This window comes from Parasteatoda tepidariorum, chromosome 3, assembly GCF_982258835.1.
Source record: "Parasteatoda tepidariorum strain Cologne lab strain chromosome 3, Ptep-v5.0, whole genome shotgun sequence".
NCBI classification, from domain to species: domain Eukaryota; kingdom Metazoa; phylum Arthropoda; class Arachnida; order Araneae; family Theridiidae; genus Parasteatoda; species Parasteatoda tepidariorum.
In genome coordinates, this window is record NC_141757.1 from 109,117,670 (window position 1) to 109,133,592 (window position 15,923).

The following is a 15,923-nucleotide window of genomic DNA, read 5'->3' on the forward strand; positions in this document are numbered from 1 at the left end:
CAGATGAATGAAAATTGATCTGAATCCGCAGGTGAATGCAAGTTAATCAAAGTCCGCATATGAATGCAAGTTGATCTGAGTCCGCAGATGAAGGCAAGTTGATCCAAATCCCCAACTGAATGCAAATTGATCAGAATCCGCAGATGAATGCAAGTTGATCCAAATCTCCAAATGAATGCAATTCCTAGAAGTAATCCATTTTTCTGCGAGTTTGTATTTTTTAAACTGGTACGAAGCGATGGATTCATTTCCTCTAAATGAATGCGGGTACGTAATAACTAACAAAATTCAAAGTTCTGAATAGTGCTGCATTTAGATGATAAATTTATAAGATTAGCAAGTTATTTTTTTACTTGCTTGAAAGGAATCTCGATATAAAATGTATTTTTCAATTTGATGATACATTCATTTAGAGTACCGGATACTTTGAAATACTAAGTACAAAATATCAGATACCTCAATTCAGGCACACCTCTCTTAAGCGCTTGATTCGCAAATATTCCATTGTAACGTAGTTTCTCAAAAATTTCCACGGGGTATTTTCAAATTCTGATATTTTTAATACGACGGGCTTACAGCACGCGAATTTTGAACTTGAGTCTCACTTGTCGTCGATACGCTTGATTCCTAATGTTTGCACTGCAAATCTACGTTATTTTGTGATGCCCACATAAAAAATAATGCGATACTTCTATATGAATTCGAAAACTAGATTTGGCGTGAGTAAGTAGTTTGACAACCACAATTTTTTTAAACATATTCACCTTCATACAAAATTAGTCACCAGTTTCCTGAGTCTCCATTCTCTTTTTGGCTATTTAAAAAAAAATAGTATCCACAATCTCCCCGATTCGATTTTACTCGTAAATAGTCGCATTTCAGATGCCAGTTATATGCCCCTGCAACAATTATATCTCCTTATTATGAAACACAAGTACAATTGTAAAATATTTATTGTAAATATCGTGTCTGAAATTCACTCAGACCACACTTAACATTTTCTATTACTAAAACTTAACATGATAATTCATAGTTTTTGAGAGCAAAATTAAATAAGTTAGAAGAAAAACTAAAATAATACGCTCAATTATCCTCGAAGCAGTATAACTCTGGCTGCCATAGGACAAATATGTTCACGAATCTTAACCGAATACGGAGTAAAATAGTCGGTATTAATCAATGTGCATGAATCTTGGCCAAGAAGTAGAGTGGCCGGTATCTATCAAAATGATATCGGTATCAAACAATGCGCATGAATTTTGGCCAAAGGAAAATACAGTGACTGTTATCAATCAATGTGTAATCTGTATCAATCAATATTCATGCATCTCAGCCAAATAAGAAGTATAACGGCCAGTATCAATCAATGTGATACATATATATCAATCAATGTGATATATGGTAGATGCAAATGCTTTTGCAAAGTCAAGACTATTCACCCCTTTAAAAATCAAAGCCCACGATCAAATAACTAATCTTGACATCGATAGGAAGACAGCCACTACTCTCATCAGACTAAGAACAAAACATCATAAAAACATGAAAATTTCTACAGATAAGACTAGAAAATATCAAAACTGTGGCAACTGTCTTAATGTGGAACTGACACCATATCATGTTTTTAACTGCGCTGCAGTCGCTGCAGGCCTTCACCTCTTAAACTACCCCACAGAAGAGGATTTGTATTCTTTTAATGCCATAGAAATAACAAAAACTATTCAAGCACACCATGAAATATGATTCAATAGAGGATACGACACCAACCAACCAATGTGATATATACATCAATCAATATTAATGCATTTTGGCCAAATAAAGAGCAGAGACGGCTCTAGATATAGAATTGTTCAAATCACCTGACTTTATAGATATTACTCAGACTTTAGACAAAGACTTTAAAGATATTACTCAGACTTTATAGATATTACTCAGACTTTATAGATATTAGTAGTATACACCGTTGTATAAGCGGCGGAAGTGACGTCACAGTCAACCGGAGCTTGTTTCTGCCCCAACCGGAAGTTGCTTATTTCTGCCCGCCCATAAACCGGAAGTTGCTTATTTCTGCCCGCCCATAAACCGGAAGTGACTTATTTCTGCCCTCCTATAAACCGGAAGTTGCTTATTTCTGCCCGCTTGCTTATTTCTGCCCGCCTGAAAATCGAAACTTCGTCTGCAACGTCATGGGGAGCTTATTTCTTTTTTTCTTAAGCCTAATATATTTTTAGTTTCGGTTTCTGTTTTTAATTTAGTTTCGTTTTTTTAAATATTATTTAATTTATTAGTTTTTTGAGGGTGGCAACACTTATTATTTTAATATTAGTTTTTAAGGATGGCAACACTTGTAAACTTTGTTATTTGGGGGAGATATTGTATATTATGAAGTTATGACGTCATCTTTTATGACATAACACATAAATGATATCATGCTTTTGATCTAGTGGTGCCATCTATGTGGAGATTTTATAAATAAAATAACTTTATATCTATTTTAATATTTAAATCTGTTTTAATATTATTTATTAAATATAATTAAGGCTGAGGATCGAACTCGCGCCATTAAAAAGCCTTCGCGGGTCAGTAGTTGGATATCATAACCACTGACCCACGAATGCTTGGTTAGATATGTGTTAATAAGTTTAACTTTTGTATTTTGAACACGTGTATAAATAAAAACTGTTTGATATCGATATCTTAATACAGTTTAATCGATATAGTTTCACTTAACCTTTGATAGTTATTAAATAATTATTTCTGCCCCTCTTAATGTTATTATAACTTTCTCTGGATGGCAACGGTACTGACCATACACGCGTTAATTATTACATAATAAATAAATGATATCATGCTTTCACTCTAGTGGCGCCATCTATGAGGGTATGTCAGAAATAAAATAACTTTAAATCTATTTTATTATTTAATTTAAATATAATTATTTGCTGAGGATTGAACTCTTCATGTGGTGATAAGAGATAACGATAAATAGAGGTTACGAGAGTAAAGTTTTTCATTCATCATGGATCTTTTGAAGTTCAAACATCCCTTTACAGCTGTCCTCGCAGGTCCAACAGGTAGTGGTAAAAGTTATTTTATAAAAAAAGTGATTGAAAACCAAATGATACAGCCTTTCCCAAAACATGTAGTATGGTGTTATGGTGTTTATCAAAAATTATATGATGAGATGCCTAATGTTGTTTTTCAAGAAGGACTTCCATCCGATTTGAATCAATATTCAGATGCATTAATTGTGATTGATGATCTCATGAGTGAATTGGGAAATGATCCTCAATTGACGAAATTATTTACAAAATTTTCCCACCATAAATCTCTTAGCATTATTTTTGTGGTTCAAAACATTTTTCATAAAGGAAAGGAAATGAGAGAAATATCCTTAAATGCTCATTATCTTGTATTATTTAAGAATCGTAGAGATCAATCGCAAATTACACATTTAGGACGTCAATTGTACCCTCGAAAAGTTAATTTTTTTCAAGAATGTTATGCTGATGCCACATCAAAATCTTATGGTTATTTACTCATTGATTTAAAGTGTGATACGGAAGAATCTTTACGCATGCGTACTGGTATGTTTCCTGGAGATACTTATTATGTGTACCAACCTCGATAACTTCATTTCAACTGTGAATTTCAAGGAAATTAGATGACAACTTTAACCATTGTTTTTGAAGGTTTTCAACTTTTATCAACACCTATAAATAGGACAAGCACTCGAAATTCAAATCATTTGAAAGTAAGATGTCTGTATGTAATGAGCGAACATTAGAGCTCATGAAATTGATCTCTAAAACTAAACATTGCAAGTCTCTTTTAAAAAAGTGTTCAAAAAGTGAAATAAAAACTTTGTGTGAGTGTGTATTGAATGTATTGTGTGGTAATATACCACTCACGAAATCTCAGAAAAATAAATTAGCTCCTCATAAAGAAAGTTTAAGAAAACTTTCTAAGAAGAAATTGCCATTGTATAAGAAGAAAAGAATTCTTGTACAGAAAGGAGAAGGATTTTTATCATTTTTATTACCTGCAGCTATTTCTGTCATTAGTTCTTTAATTCATGGAGTACAGTAAGAAATTTGTGTTGGTTCCGGAGGATAGAGTGCAAGTTGCGGAACACTTATCACAATTGGATCAACAAATGAAGAATATTCTACGGAAAAAGGACTTAGCAGATGACGAGAAAGCAACCCTGTATTTACAAATATTGCAGAAGTATACGCACTTTTCAATTTCGAGACCGAAAAAACCAGAACCTCAAACCGTTCAGGAGGAAATTACGAACATAGACGATTCTCCAGTAGAGTCTACAGAAGAGATCTCTTCAAATATCAAAAAAGAAACTGAAGACTTGGAGGGAAAAATTCTAACTGCTGTTCCAGTTCGATTTCAAGAAAAAGCTAAAGATATGTATCAATTCTTAAAAAATAATGAATCTCTCCTTTGGAACGCTAAAGGTGAAATTATTCATGAAGATAAAACTGTTCCTGGAAGTAATATAGTAAATCTTATCAATGACTTTTTGCGAAATAGAAAATCAGCTCCAGTGGGGAGAAATGTATTTTTAAAAACATTAAATGATATTCAATTACCATCACATTTAGATGTAAATAAAAAATTGTATAGTAAAAATAAAATTGTTAAGAAACCTATGATGTATGCCCGCAGAAGTGCTTGGGTGAAACTTTGAATAAAATTTTATTTATTTTATTAAAATGTATTTTGTCTTTATTGATCATTTTTTTTCACAGGTGAAAAAGTTTATATTATCAAGGAAAAATTTCACCCTTTATTAATTAATACAAAAAGTTTTAGAAAGAGGGATAGAATTTTCTGAAAAACTGGAAATTTCCTTTTTGCAAAAAATAAATATTTTCTTAAAAGAAATATAATATTTTCTCTTTCTTTCTTAAATTTTTTTATAAAAATAAAAATATTTTCTGAAAAATTAGAAAGTTTTGTTAAAAAGTTTGAAATATTTTTACGAAACTAGCAAATTTTTAACAAAAAGTAAAAATATTTTCTTAAAATAAAAAATTTTTGTGTAAAAACATAATGTTTTCTTAAAAGATAGAAAAATTTTGTTAAAACGTTTGAAATATTTTTACAAAAACAAAAATATGTTATCTTAAAAGAGAAAATTTTTTGCAAAAAACAAATATTTTCATAAAAGATAGAAAGTTTTCCTCAATAATAAAAATATTTTCTGAAAATTTTGTTAAAAAGAATTAAAAATGTTACACTATTGCCTACATAACAATATTTAAATGTAAAATTTTATAATAATGACATGAGAGACACTAGATTTAGTTTCATTCCTTTTTTATTTTCTAAACACAAATCTTACACCATATTTTTTCTTTACAAATTGATACATCTGAAAATCATTTACATATAATTGATTTGAAATATGATACATAGAATAGCCTTGACAGCGTTTGAGTAAAAAGTAAATACAATATTGTCCACATACATTGGATGTAGGTGATTGAAACACTTTGGAATTCCATAGTACGTCCGTGTAGGAAGCGGTATTCACGTTGTAAAATCCGGGAGGTTTCCCATATGAGTCATAAAACTCTAATTGTCTTTGATCATTCACAAATAACGCTAGCCAGTGAGTTCCAGGTTGTGATGAGTCATCTGAATTTGTGATAGCACATGTGTTTTCTCGGAGACTCGGAAGCGTATCTCTTGAATATACGCCTTGAAAGTAAGGTGTTGTTATCTTATCTTGCGATAAAATGTAGAATAGTTGCAATCCATCCATTCTTCAATTTCCGAAGTCGAATAAAATATTTCTTGACTTGTTAATTTCAATCAAATTTTCAAATTCGGCAAAAACGATAACGCATACTGTTTTTTCCAGTGATTTGGCAAATTTCAGTTCTAATCTCAAATTGCTATGCTTAATCAGATTTAAATGTTCTCCTGAACATAGATCTGGGGAGAGATTAAATCCAAATAATGTATTTCCGTTCCTGTAGTCTTCTCTGGAAATAAATATTCCTCTATCTTGACCCATTCGTTCCGTTCCATCAAATAAAGTTTGATAGGCACGAATGTATTGATTTTGTGAAAAGTTGAGTTCCAATGGATTATGGGGGACAGGTTGTCCATCTACATACACTCCAATAAAATTTAAATCAAAATGTTTAAAATCAAAAGGAGATTTTGTCAATGTTCCATGAAAAGCTTCATTATCTACACAACCAATAATAACCTTTTTAGGCATTTGACCCGAAAATATATTATCTTGAATAAAAGACATGCTCCCTTTAGGAATTGAATACACTTTGCATAGGACTCGATTAATGGGGTATTTTGCACTTGTTTTCTCGAGTGCTTTAGCATGTCCAAGAAGCACTCCAGGGTTCACACGAACTTTTCGAATGAATAAAGAGACATGATCCAATACTACTTTAAATCCTTCAGATCCTTGTAGACAAAATTCTGGTTTGCTTCTTATTAATTTTATTTTCAAATCCACTAAATTGAGTAAAAGACGTTCTTGATGAAATAAATCTGAATGAATGCAGCCAATCATGTCCACTGTTGCGCTTTCTTTGAAAAAAGCAGTTCTTTTATTTAAACCATCCTCAGAATCTTTATAAAATAACTCAGCAGTTAATTGAGATGTTTTGCTATCATACCCATGGTTTAGGAGAGTTTCAATATAGGCCCTATAGGGATAGGTATTACTTGAATTGGAAACTGTACGATCGTTTAAAGACACATCTACTTGAGAAAATAATGAATGTAGAAATAAATTCACAGGTCCTATAACATCATCTTTAGTGATAGCTGTATTGTTCGTTCTTACTATTTTCGCTTTCACATACAATTGTGTTTGACTGAGGTCTATGTAATCTTCTACACTTCCAGAGACATGAAACTCTACGGGAGCATTATCAAAAACGTTAGAAAGAGGATGAAATTGTATCCATTGACCATCTTGAATAACTGTTTGAGTTCCAGGTAAAGTAAAAAGTTCCAATTCCGATTTTACGCACTCAGGAGAATCTTTCAACAAAAATGCCATTTTATGGATCAAAAATATCACGTCCACTCACTTTGCGTGCTTTAGATGAAATGAATCGTTTTTGCTTCTTACGCTTCCTTTTATAGTTTCCTTTCCCGACCATAGACTGCACTTTATCAATAGCTTTTCGTGCTAGATTTTTTCCACTTTCTTTAGTTCTTGTTTTGACGGCTTCCTCAAAGTTTTCTCCAGATAATACATCAGATGCTACTCGAGTTCCTGTTTTTAAAACTTCTTTTCCAATAGTTTTACCACCTCTTACTAAAAAGGGTAGTGCTGCTCTAAATAATCGACGAAATATACCACCAAGTCCATAGCCCTTTTGGAAATTAACACCTTTATAATAGGACAAACCCGAGCCAATTTGACTCGCATAATGATCTTCGAATTTTTCAGCACAACAAACGTACGGTACACTCATCTTGACGTCTTCTCTTCAAATGAATGATTCAAAAAACGCATCGTACTATTTATAGTATTTGTCTCATGCGGAAATGTAAAACTATAATCACTTTACCACTTTCAAAAGGTACGAAATCACCTGAATTCAATCTGAGCTCCACATGGATAGTTTGAAAGGAGTGTCTCGTTAAAGGTAAGTATTGAGGTCTATCATAATACTGGCTAATTGTTTCACCATCATATCCTTTTATTCGAACGATCCTCAGTAAAGGAGCTTGCGTATCTCCGACAATTTGTGGTGAAATTAAATCTGAGTAGACGTAAAAAACGGAAAAATTAGACCATGCGTCAGCCACAAATTCGCTTTTCTGGTTACCCGTAATGACTGCATCTCGTTGAAATCCTAACAATTCGCCTAACTTCTCTAAATGAAGGCTGCAACCTTGAACGGCGTTAATTTTAACTCGTTTCGTAGCTTTATTGTAATTTATTGTAAATCGACTAGGATTTTTAGGTAAAGCAAGTTGTATAGCTGATACAATATCGAACATTGATTCATAACAGCCCACATCAATTGTTTGCTTAGCAGTCGATATGATATTACCATTATTTATCTTGTAATGAAAATAATTGTTATTTTCATTTACGTTCAGCCAAGAATGCGGATAGATGATTTCAGATAGGCCTACTTCCCATTCACCTCTTAAATCCACTGGTATCGGTAACTGCGTCTTAAAATGGGAAATTTTGTTGTTAGGAAAAAACTGCATGGAGCTATCAGAGGGTAGCGTCACATAGAAAGACATTTTTGAGAATGAGTCTTCATAGGTTAAGTTTCACTATTTATACTTTTTGAATATCACTCACCCAGGCATTAAACTTTTCAGGATAACCTAGAAATTTAACAAAATATTCCGTGCTTCCTCCTTTCTTTCTCTTTTTGATAACTTTTTCTACGGGATAATAGCCCGAGTTGACTACTTTTTGTAATTCTTCTGCATAAAAGGTACCTTCGATTGATTCATTCATTAAATCTTTCAATTTATACACTACAGGATTTCGATGAACTATTTTATCTATGACAAATAATTCTCGAGTCCAATTATTTTCATATCCTTTCTCAAATGTAAGTTTTGATTTACTGATGCGAACAGTGTCACCTACTTGAAAAACAGGGTTATCAATATTCACCTTATCACTATATAAATTATTCCAGACTTCTTTTTGATTATCGATATTCACTGAGGCTGGTTCCATTTTTATACTTCTGTGTTTGGTATGATTATAACTATGGATTAATTTAGAAATGACGTCAATATATTTTTTCGTATTATATTCTGTAAAGTATTTCCACATCTTCATTTTTAAAGTACGGTTAAACCTCTCAACAATACTTGATTTAGTTTCATTATTCGTTGTAAAGAAATGAACTCCTAAATTTTTAAGATACTGCTGTATAAGTTTATTAGTAAATTCTGTTCCTTTATCTGATTGCAGTTTCTCAGGTTTTCTTTCTCTAAAAATAGTTTTTAAAGCTGGCAATACATTTTTGGCTGATTTGTCTTTAATAGGAATAGCCCACGCATACTTTGAGAAACAATCTATACAAGTTAACAAATATTTGAAGCCATTATTAAATTTCGCTAAAGATTGCATGTCAACTAAATCAATTTGAAATTGTTCATCTATACCTCCAACAATCACTCTATTACGTTTAAATTTATGCCTCACAGGTTTATGCAAAGTATAAGAATCTTTAGTCTCTAACCATTTCTTAACGTCACTTTTCTTCACTTTACCTTTCACAGAATTATAAATAGCATTTACACCTCCAAAACTTCCTGGATGTTCAGGTTTCGTATAAACTGATGAAAGTAAATGATCCATAACCTATTTCAAAAATATTTTTTCTCTAATAACAGTTTTATTTCTAACAGTTAAAATTAACTCTCATAAACATTCTTAAAAAATAACGGTATACAATAATTTCAATAAAATTAAATAATAATACCTATTTAAGTATAAAATAGTTTTCCTTATTGTATTGCAGCAATAATTTTTTCTTCTTCTATTTTAAGAACCTGAAAAAAGTATTATTTTGAAAAAGAAAATTCATGCCTGCTGAAAAAAAGAAATCTCGTTTCCTCTGAAAACAAAAGTTCACAGTAATTTTTACAAAATATAAAAATAACAACAAAATATTTTAAAACTTAAGTTATTTTATTTGCAAAAATCATTTTTAGCAGCAGTTAATAAAGTATCTAATTTGATTTCTTTTAAAAAACCTTCACACAAAAAGTCTTTAAGGGGTTGTCTAAACAACCTTCGTTCACTTAGTTCATTATTAAAATCCAGAGCAATATTCTCCACATGTAAGTCCAAACAAGATTCATTGAAATCGTGAACACTGCACACAACCTGGTCTAGAAAGTCAGCAGATCTGTCTACTGGCTTCAGACCTTTCTTCAGTCCAATATGTTTATACAACACAATTTTCAGGCAATCTTTCATAACAGGACCCGCTTCGTTGATGTCTGAATTCTTTGGCACCACTGGACACTGTTGATGGGTGGATTCTTGAAAAATGTTCAAAAAGTCCACGGACCTGTATTTTAAATTAATATAGCCGAATGTCACACTATCTCGACACTTCTGTAGTTCTCTCCACTGTTTGAAACTGATTTCCGTCTCGTGCTTGTATACGCGGCCACTTCTGCAGGTATATTCGTCCACTAGCAGATACTTCCCCTCGTCATTCATCAGCACATAAAATTTTTCACGGGGATTAGCTGGAGGGATCTCTTCCAAAGCCATGTTGATGTCTGCAATGCCGAAGATACATGTCGGTGGACCATGACAGAAGCAAGTATTATACTGTTCAGGCTGTAGAGTTATACCATATCCTGAAGGATAGTATGAGTCTCCATATCTGTTAAACCTTCGTATATGAATGGCTGATTTCTTGTTATACGTGCTGGCCAAAACGAATAAGTCCTCACCAATTGGATAGCAATACTCTGGAAAGTTTCCCTCCTGGAACAAACCTTTCCTCTTTGGTTCATCCTAATAAAATAAAAAGAAACACTTTTTTGAGTCACCAAGAACAACAAACAAGCAAAACCTAATTACTGTTTAGACATTAACTACATTATTTCGATCTACTATTTCTAAGTAAATTGTATATTAATATACAATGTAAAGTTTAAGAGTAAAATATAATTTCTAAGCAAATTGTATATTAATATTTAATGTAAAGTTTAAAAGTAAAATATAAGGATAAGTTTCGAATAGGAGTGTTAAAAACATTTAGTAAAAGAAGTTAAAAATTATGTTTAGCCTGGAAAATCTATTAACATTAAATAAAAATATTATTACACATGAAGATAAAATAAGGGTAAAAAAATATAGAAGTACTTACTTGAATTTCATCGTGTTTTCTTTTTAATGAAGAGTTGGCTTCCATAACTATCTAAAGACTGTAAAACTCCACTTAAGAAATAAATATTAACAATTTTCACGAAGTAACTACATACGCCAGAGCAAAGGAACTTGTTATATACGATAGGGAAATTATAATCAACACAGTATTAATCGTTGCCAACAAAGGAAATATAACTCTAACAGCCAATCAGAAAAATATGAAACTGTCACATGCTTAACTACTTACCAGCGCAAGTGAAAGGAACTGAATTCAACACACACGTCATAGACCAAGATCCAACTTGTTATACCTTATCAGAATGACTCGCTCTGTAATCAGTAGTTGTGTTATCACACAAAACACGTCACACAAACCACATGTATGGTCAGTACCGTTGCCATCCAGAGAAAGTTATAATAACATTAAGAGGGGCAGAAATAATTATTTAATAACTATCAAAGGTTAAGTGAAACTATATCGATTAAACTGTATTAAGATATCGATATCAAACAGTTTTTATTTATACACGTGTTCAAAATACAAAAGTTAAACTTATTAACACATATCTAACCAAGCATTCGTGGGTCAGTGGTTATGATATCCAACTACTGACCCGCGAAGGCTTTTTAATGGCGCGAGTTCGATCCTCAGCCTTAATTATATTTAATAAATAATATTAAAACAGATTTAAATATTAAAATAGATATAAAGTTATTTTATTTATAAAATCTCCACATAGATGGCACCACTAGATCAAAAGCATGATATCATTTATGTGTTATGTCATAAAAGATGACGTCATAACTTCATAATATACAATATCTCCCCCAAATAACAAAGTTTACAAGTGTTGCCATCCTTAAAAACTAATATTAAAATAATAAGTGTTGCCACCCTCAAAAAACTAATAAATTAAATAATATTTAAAAAAACGAAACTAAATTAAAAACAGAAACCGAAACTAAAAATATATTAGGCTTAAGAAAAAAAGAAATAAGCTCCCCATGACGTTGCAGACGAAGTTTCGATTTTCAGGCGGGCAGAAATAAGCAAGCGGGCAGAAATAAGCAACTTCCGGTTTATAGGAGGGCAGAAATAAGTCACTTCCGGTTTATGGGCGGGCAGAAATAAGCAACTTCCGGTTGGGGCAGAAACAAGCTCCGGTTGACTGTGACGTCACTTCCGCCGCTTATACAACGGTGTATACTACTGATATTACTCAGACTGTAGACAAAGACTTTAAAGATATTACTCAGACTTTACGCAAAGACATTATAGATATTACTCAGCACATATTCAGTTCTTCCACCTCTATTGAGCCTAAATAGGACATACATATAATTTCCCGAGTTTATCCAAGTCTATTGGGACAAAGTACTCTTGAAGTACTTTTATTGAGCCAATTTTGTGGCCCACTGGGTCCAAGATAAATTTGTTATGGAAGTAAAATTATTCTCTACTTTCGCCACAACTCGGAAATTTTTTTTTTATTTTCCTTCTTAATTATTTAAATATTTTACACCACATTAGATGTTATCAGAGGTAGCATTAAAAAATAGGTAAAGATAAAATTTGAAGAAAAATGAATCGCTTAGGTGATTTTAAGTCAATGAAAAATGGTACTTACCCGCATTGGGACCAATTGCTACTATGGACTCCAATGATGCTTGATTATTTAGGGTAATAGGTAATACTGGTATTGTGGTAAAAGGTATATTTTTTGGCAATAGGAGTTTTAAGGAACATTTAAATTATGTTGAATTCAAAACCTAATTTAAAATTTTAAAAAAACCAAAGGGATTTGATTTAGACAGTCAAATTTTATTGGGTAAGAAATTAAAACACTAAATTTTGCTTCATTGCATCTCCGTATTCAATCGAAGTAACGATTTAATAAAGCATTTATTGTTACAAAAAATAGTTAAACATTTATACCAAAAAGCAAGTTTTCAAAATAAGTTTTAATTAGTTTTTGACAGCTTAGTACTCCACTATCAAAACAAATCGAAAGTAATGAAAGGGTTAGGGGAGAAAAGCAATTTTTACAGTAATTATTTTTGAAATTTGATCCATTAGTAAAGTACAAAACTTTCTCTATAACGACCCTAAACTAAATTTTTAACGCGAAGATATAGCAGACATTAATTGATAATACGATAAAAGTAAAATAAATAAAGAAAGAAAAAACCGTCCTAAATGTTTACGTTTTAAATGTTTCAGCTTATCGTTTGTAAAATATTATATTAAATATTCCCGTGAAAAAGTTCAAAGATGAATGAAACAAAACGTAATTTTAGAATTCTATTATGAACAGAAACCAGGGAAATTTTATCTGACGTGATAAATCAAATGTTGCCGTAAAATAATTATGTTGAATTGAAATGTCAGACAGTTTTTCCAAATGTTTATACTGGTTGAAGGGTGGGGCAGTTCTATCTGAAAGCGATTGTCCGATTGCAAAATCTAAGAATAATGACTATCGCTAACACACATCGATAAATTTCAAAGATATGATATAATAGACTCACTGATAACAGTTTAGAGACCCTCGCAAATGATAAAATGTTTGCAACAAAGTGATGTAAAATCTGTACAAAAAGAAAGAAATTATTGTTATTATTGGTAACATTCTGTGATACTAAAATGTGTTACGAATCGAATTATAGAAAAGCGCATTTCCTTTCTTCTAGCGTAGTTTAATTTATCCGATTCAAGAGCGATTTCTAAAATACAATTTTACTAGAGAACAACAATTTCATATTTCACAGTTTTTATATATAATGTATACAACATGGCCCATGGCCCCCGCTAAATTATTAGCCAGTAAATTAGCCAAAAACAAAAAAGTTTAACTTAACTTTAATTTCTACTTTGACTAAGTTTAACTTTTGATTTAACTTTAATTTATACTTTGACTAAGTTTAACTTTTGATTTAACTTTAATTTGTACTTTGACTAAGTTTAGCTTTTGATTAAACTTTAATTTGCACTTTGACTAAGTTTAACTTTTGATTTAACTTTAATTTGTACTTTGACTAAGTATAACTTTTGATTAAGTTTGTACTTCTAAGTATTGCTTAAAACTAATGAAGGTGTTAGGATTGGAGGAGAGGTTGAAAAATGTGAATTTTTAAATACAGTTGTGCTATGGTTTAAAGTTTATTGGTTGTACAAGACAATTTTGAAAGGTATTCAAACTGGTCACCAAATGAGGCTAGTTACCTTATAAATTTATACTTGGTGCCATAGCAAGTTTTAACTTAAATGCTTTGTATTATAAAATTGATGAGAACAAACTCTACTTGTTGAATAATACCAAAAAAAAAAAGAAAAAAGAAAAAAAGAAGGAAAAAAAAAGAAAAAAACATGTTAATCGGTTTTAATATTTTGAAAATAAAAAGTATTTATTTCACAATAGAATGGTGCAAGAAATACAATTTCACAGTTTTCTTAATGAATAAAAAATATTTTTAATTTTATTACATTCGTTTATTAGAAAATAAATCTTTCCCGAGAAAATTATTTGTCATGAGAGTCACTGAATATAAAATTTGCAGCCGATGTGCAGATTATTCGAGAGATTATCTAAGTAAGGATTCATCCATTTCGAATATTGCTTCATTTTTCTGCACATTTCCTACTAAACAGAGGCACTCCTTAATCTACACATTACCTACAAGTTCTGATTAAACTGAAAATAAGAACTTTTTCTGGAACTACCACAACGTTTCTGTACGCTTAAATTAAGAAAAATGTTATATATTTTCGTTATTAAAAGAATCACGTTAATGCAATCAGACAATCGGCAAATTAATTGATAGAATCATTCCATTAAAAAACTATCATAAAAAGTATCAAACGGTTAGAAATATTATTACAATCGATTAAATTATGATAAGGTTATTTTATTTTCTTTTTTGGGGGGGCAAGAGTAGAGAAAGGAAATGAGAGAAACAAAATTTTAAACTTTAATGATACTGAAGACGATGCGTACATAACTTAGATAAACTGTGGAAAATTCTTGATTCCGCATTTTAACCGATCACCTCAGTAAAACTGTAAATTAGCTATATTCTATGCACATTAACGGTTTTTGTTTTCCTTTCTCAAATCACTCAATTAATCTCCATACCGGACACGACTGCCTCCTCAAACATATCCATCGAATTCATCAAGCCCCTTTCTGTACGCTCTGTGACCTTCAAGCGGAGATGAATGCAGACCACCTTCTTCTTTGCCCGGCACTGGGGGACACCTCCTTGTGTGACCGTTACTGGCGCGCAAGAGATTGGGTTCATAGACTTTTCTTGCCACGTTTGTTTTTGTTTGTGTTTGCTTATTTGTTGTTCCCCCCTTTGTGATGAGTGGTCTTTTGTAACCTTGGCCATCGGGGGAAAAAAAATCTAATCTCCATATAATCTGTACATTACCTACTGAACATTCTTACTGGTGTGAAAATAAGATCTTTGCTTGAACAAGAGCTACGTTTCTTCGCACTTAAATTGATACAATGCCATTAAATTTTTGTAAAATCTAAAAAAAATCAAGTCACTTCAATCAAACATTCGACACATTAGTGAATGGAATCCATAACCAATCACTTTAAAAACCATAATGCAAAGAATCGAACATTTTAATTGCTGTTGTTGTTGTTAATTTACGTCGCACTAGAGCTGCACAATGGGCTATTGGCGACGGTCTGGGAAACATCCCGGAGGATGATCCGAAGACATGCCATCACAATTTTGATCCTCTACGGAGGGGATGGCACCCCCGCTTCGGTAGCCCGACGACCTGCGCGCGAAGTCGAGCACTTTACAGTAGAACAGTTTAACGAGGACCAATACCGCACACCTTACGCAGACTGATCCAAGTGGTCACCCACCACATTTTAATTGCAAAATACTCCTGATTCCGGACCACCCGATTTAATCTGCAGAATAACTAAATTCTGCTTTTGCGCTTCAGTGGCTATATAAATACTAAACTCGGTATGACTCGAACACATTAATTGCATTCCGAAAAATTCTAAGAATGTAAAAAAAA

At 31.9% G+C, this 15,923-nt stretch overlaps 3 protein-coding genes across 4 annotated transcripts in view; all 3 read right to left on the reverse strand.

The window, feature by feature from the left end:
• The window catches only part of LOC107443971 (uncharacterized), a 288,826-nt gene that overhangs the window by 264,225 nt on the left and 8,678 nt on the right, over nt 1-15,923 (reverse strand). The window lies entirely within an intron of this gene.
• On the reverse strand, nt 5,623-7,054 carry LOC147814154 (uncharacterized protein F54H12.2-like). The gene is made up of 3 exons (XM_087160233.1): nt 6,715-7,054; nt 5,870-6,576; nt 5,623-5,718 (listed from the first exon to the last, which is right to left on the reverse strand). Exons 1-3 carry the CDS (start codon nt 7,052-7,054, stop codon nt 5,623-5,625), a joined length of 1,143 nt encoding a protein of 380 aa, XP_087016359.1.
• Nucleotides 8,394-12,093, reverse strand: LOC147814155 (uncharacterized). The gene is made up of 2 exons (XM_087159910.1): nt 10,875-12,093; nt 8,394-10,519 (listed from the first exon to the last, which is right to left on the reverse strand). Exons 1-2 carry the CDS (start codon nt 10,917-10,919, stop codon nt 9,677-9,679), a joined length of 888 nt encoding a protein of 295 aa, XP_087016036.1. The 5' UTR covers nt 10,920-12,093; the 3' UTR covers nt 8,394-9,676.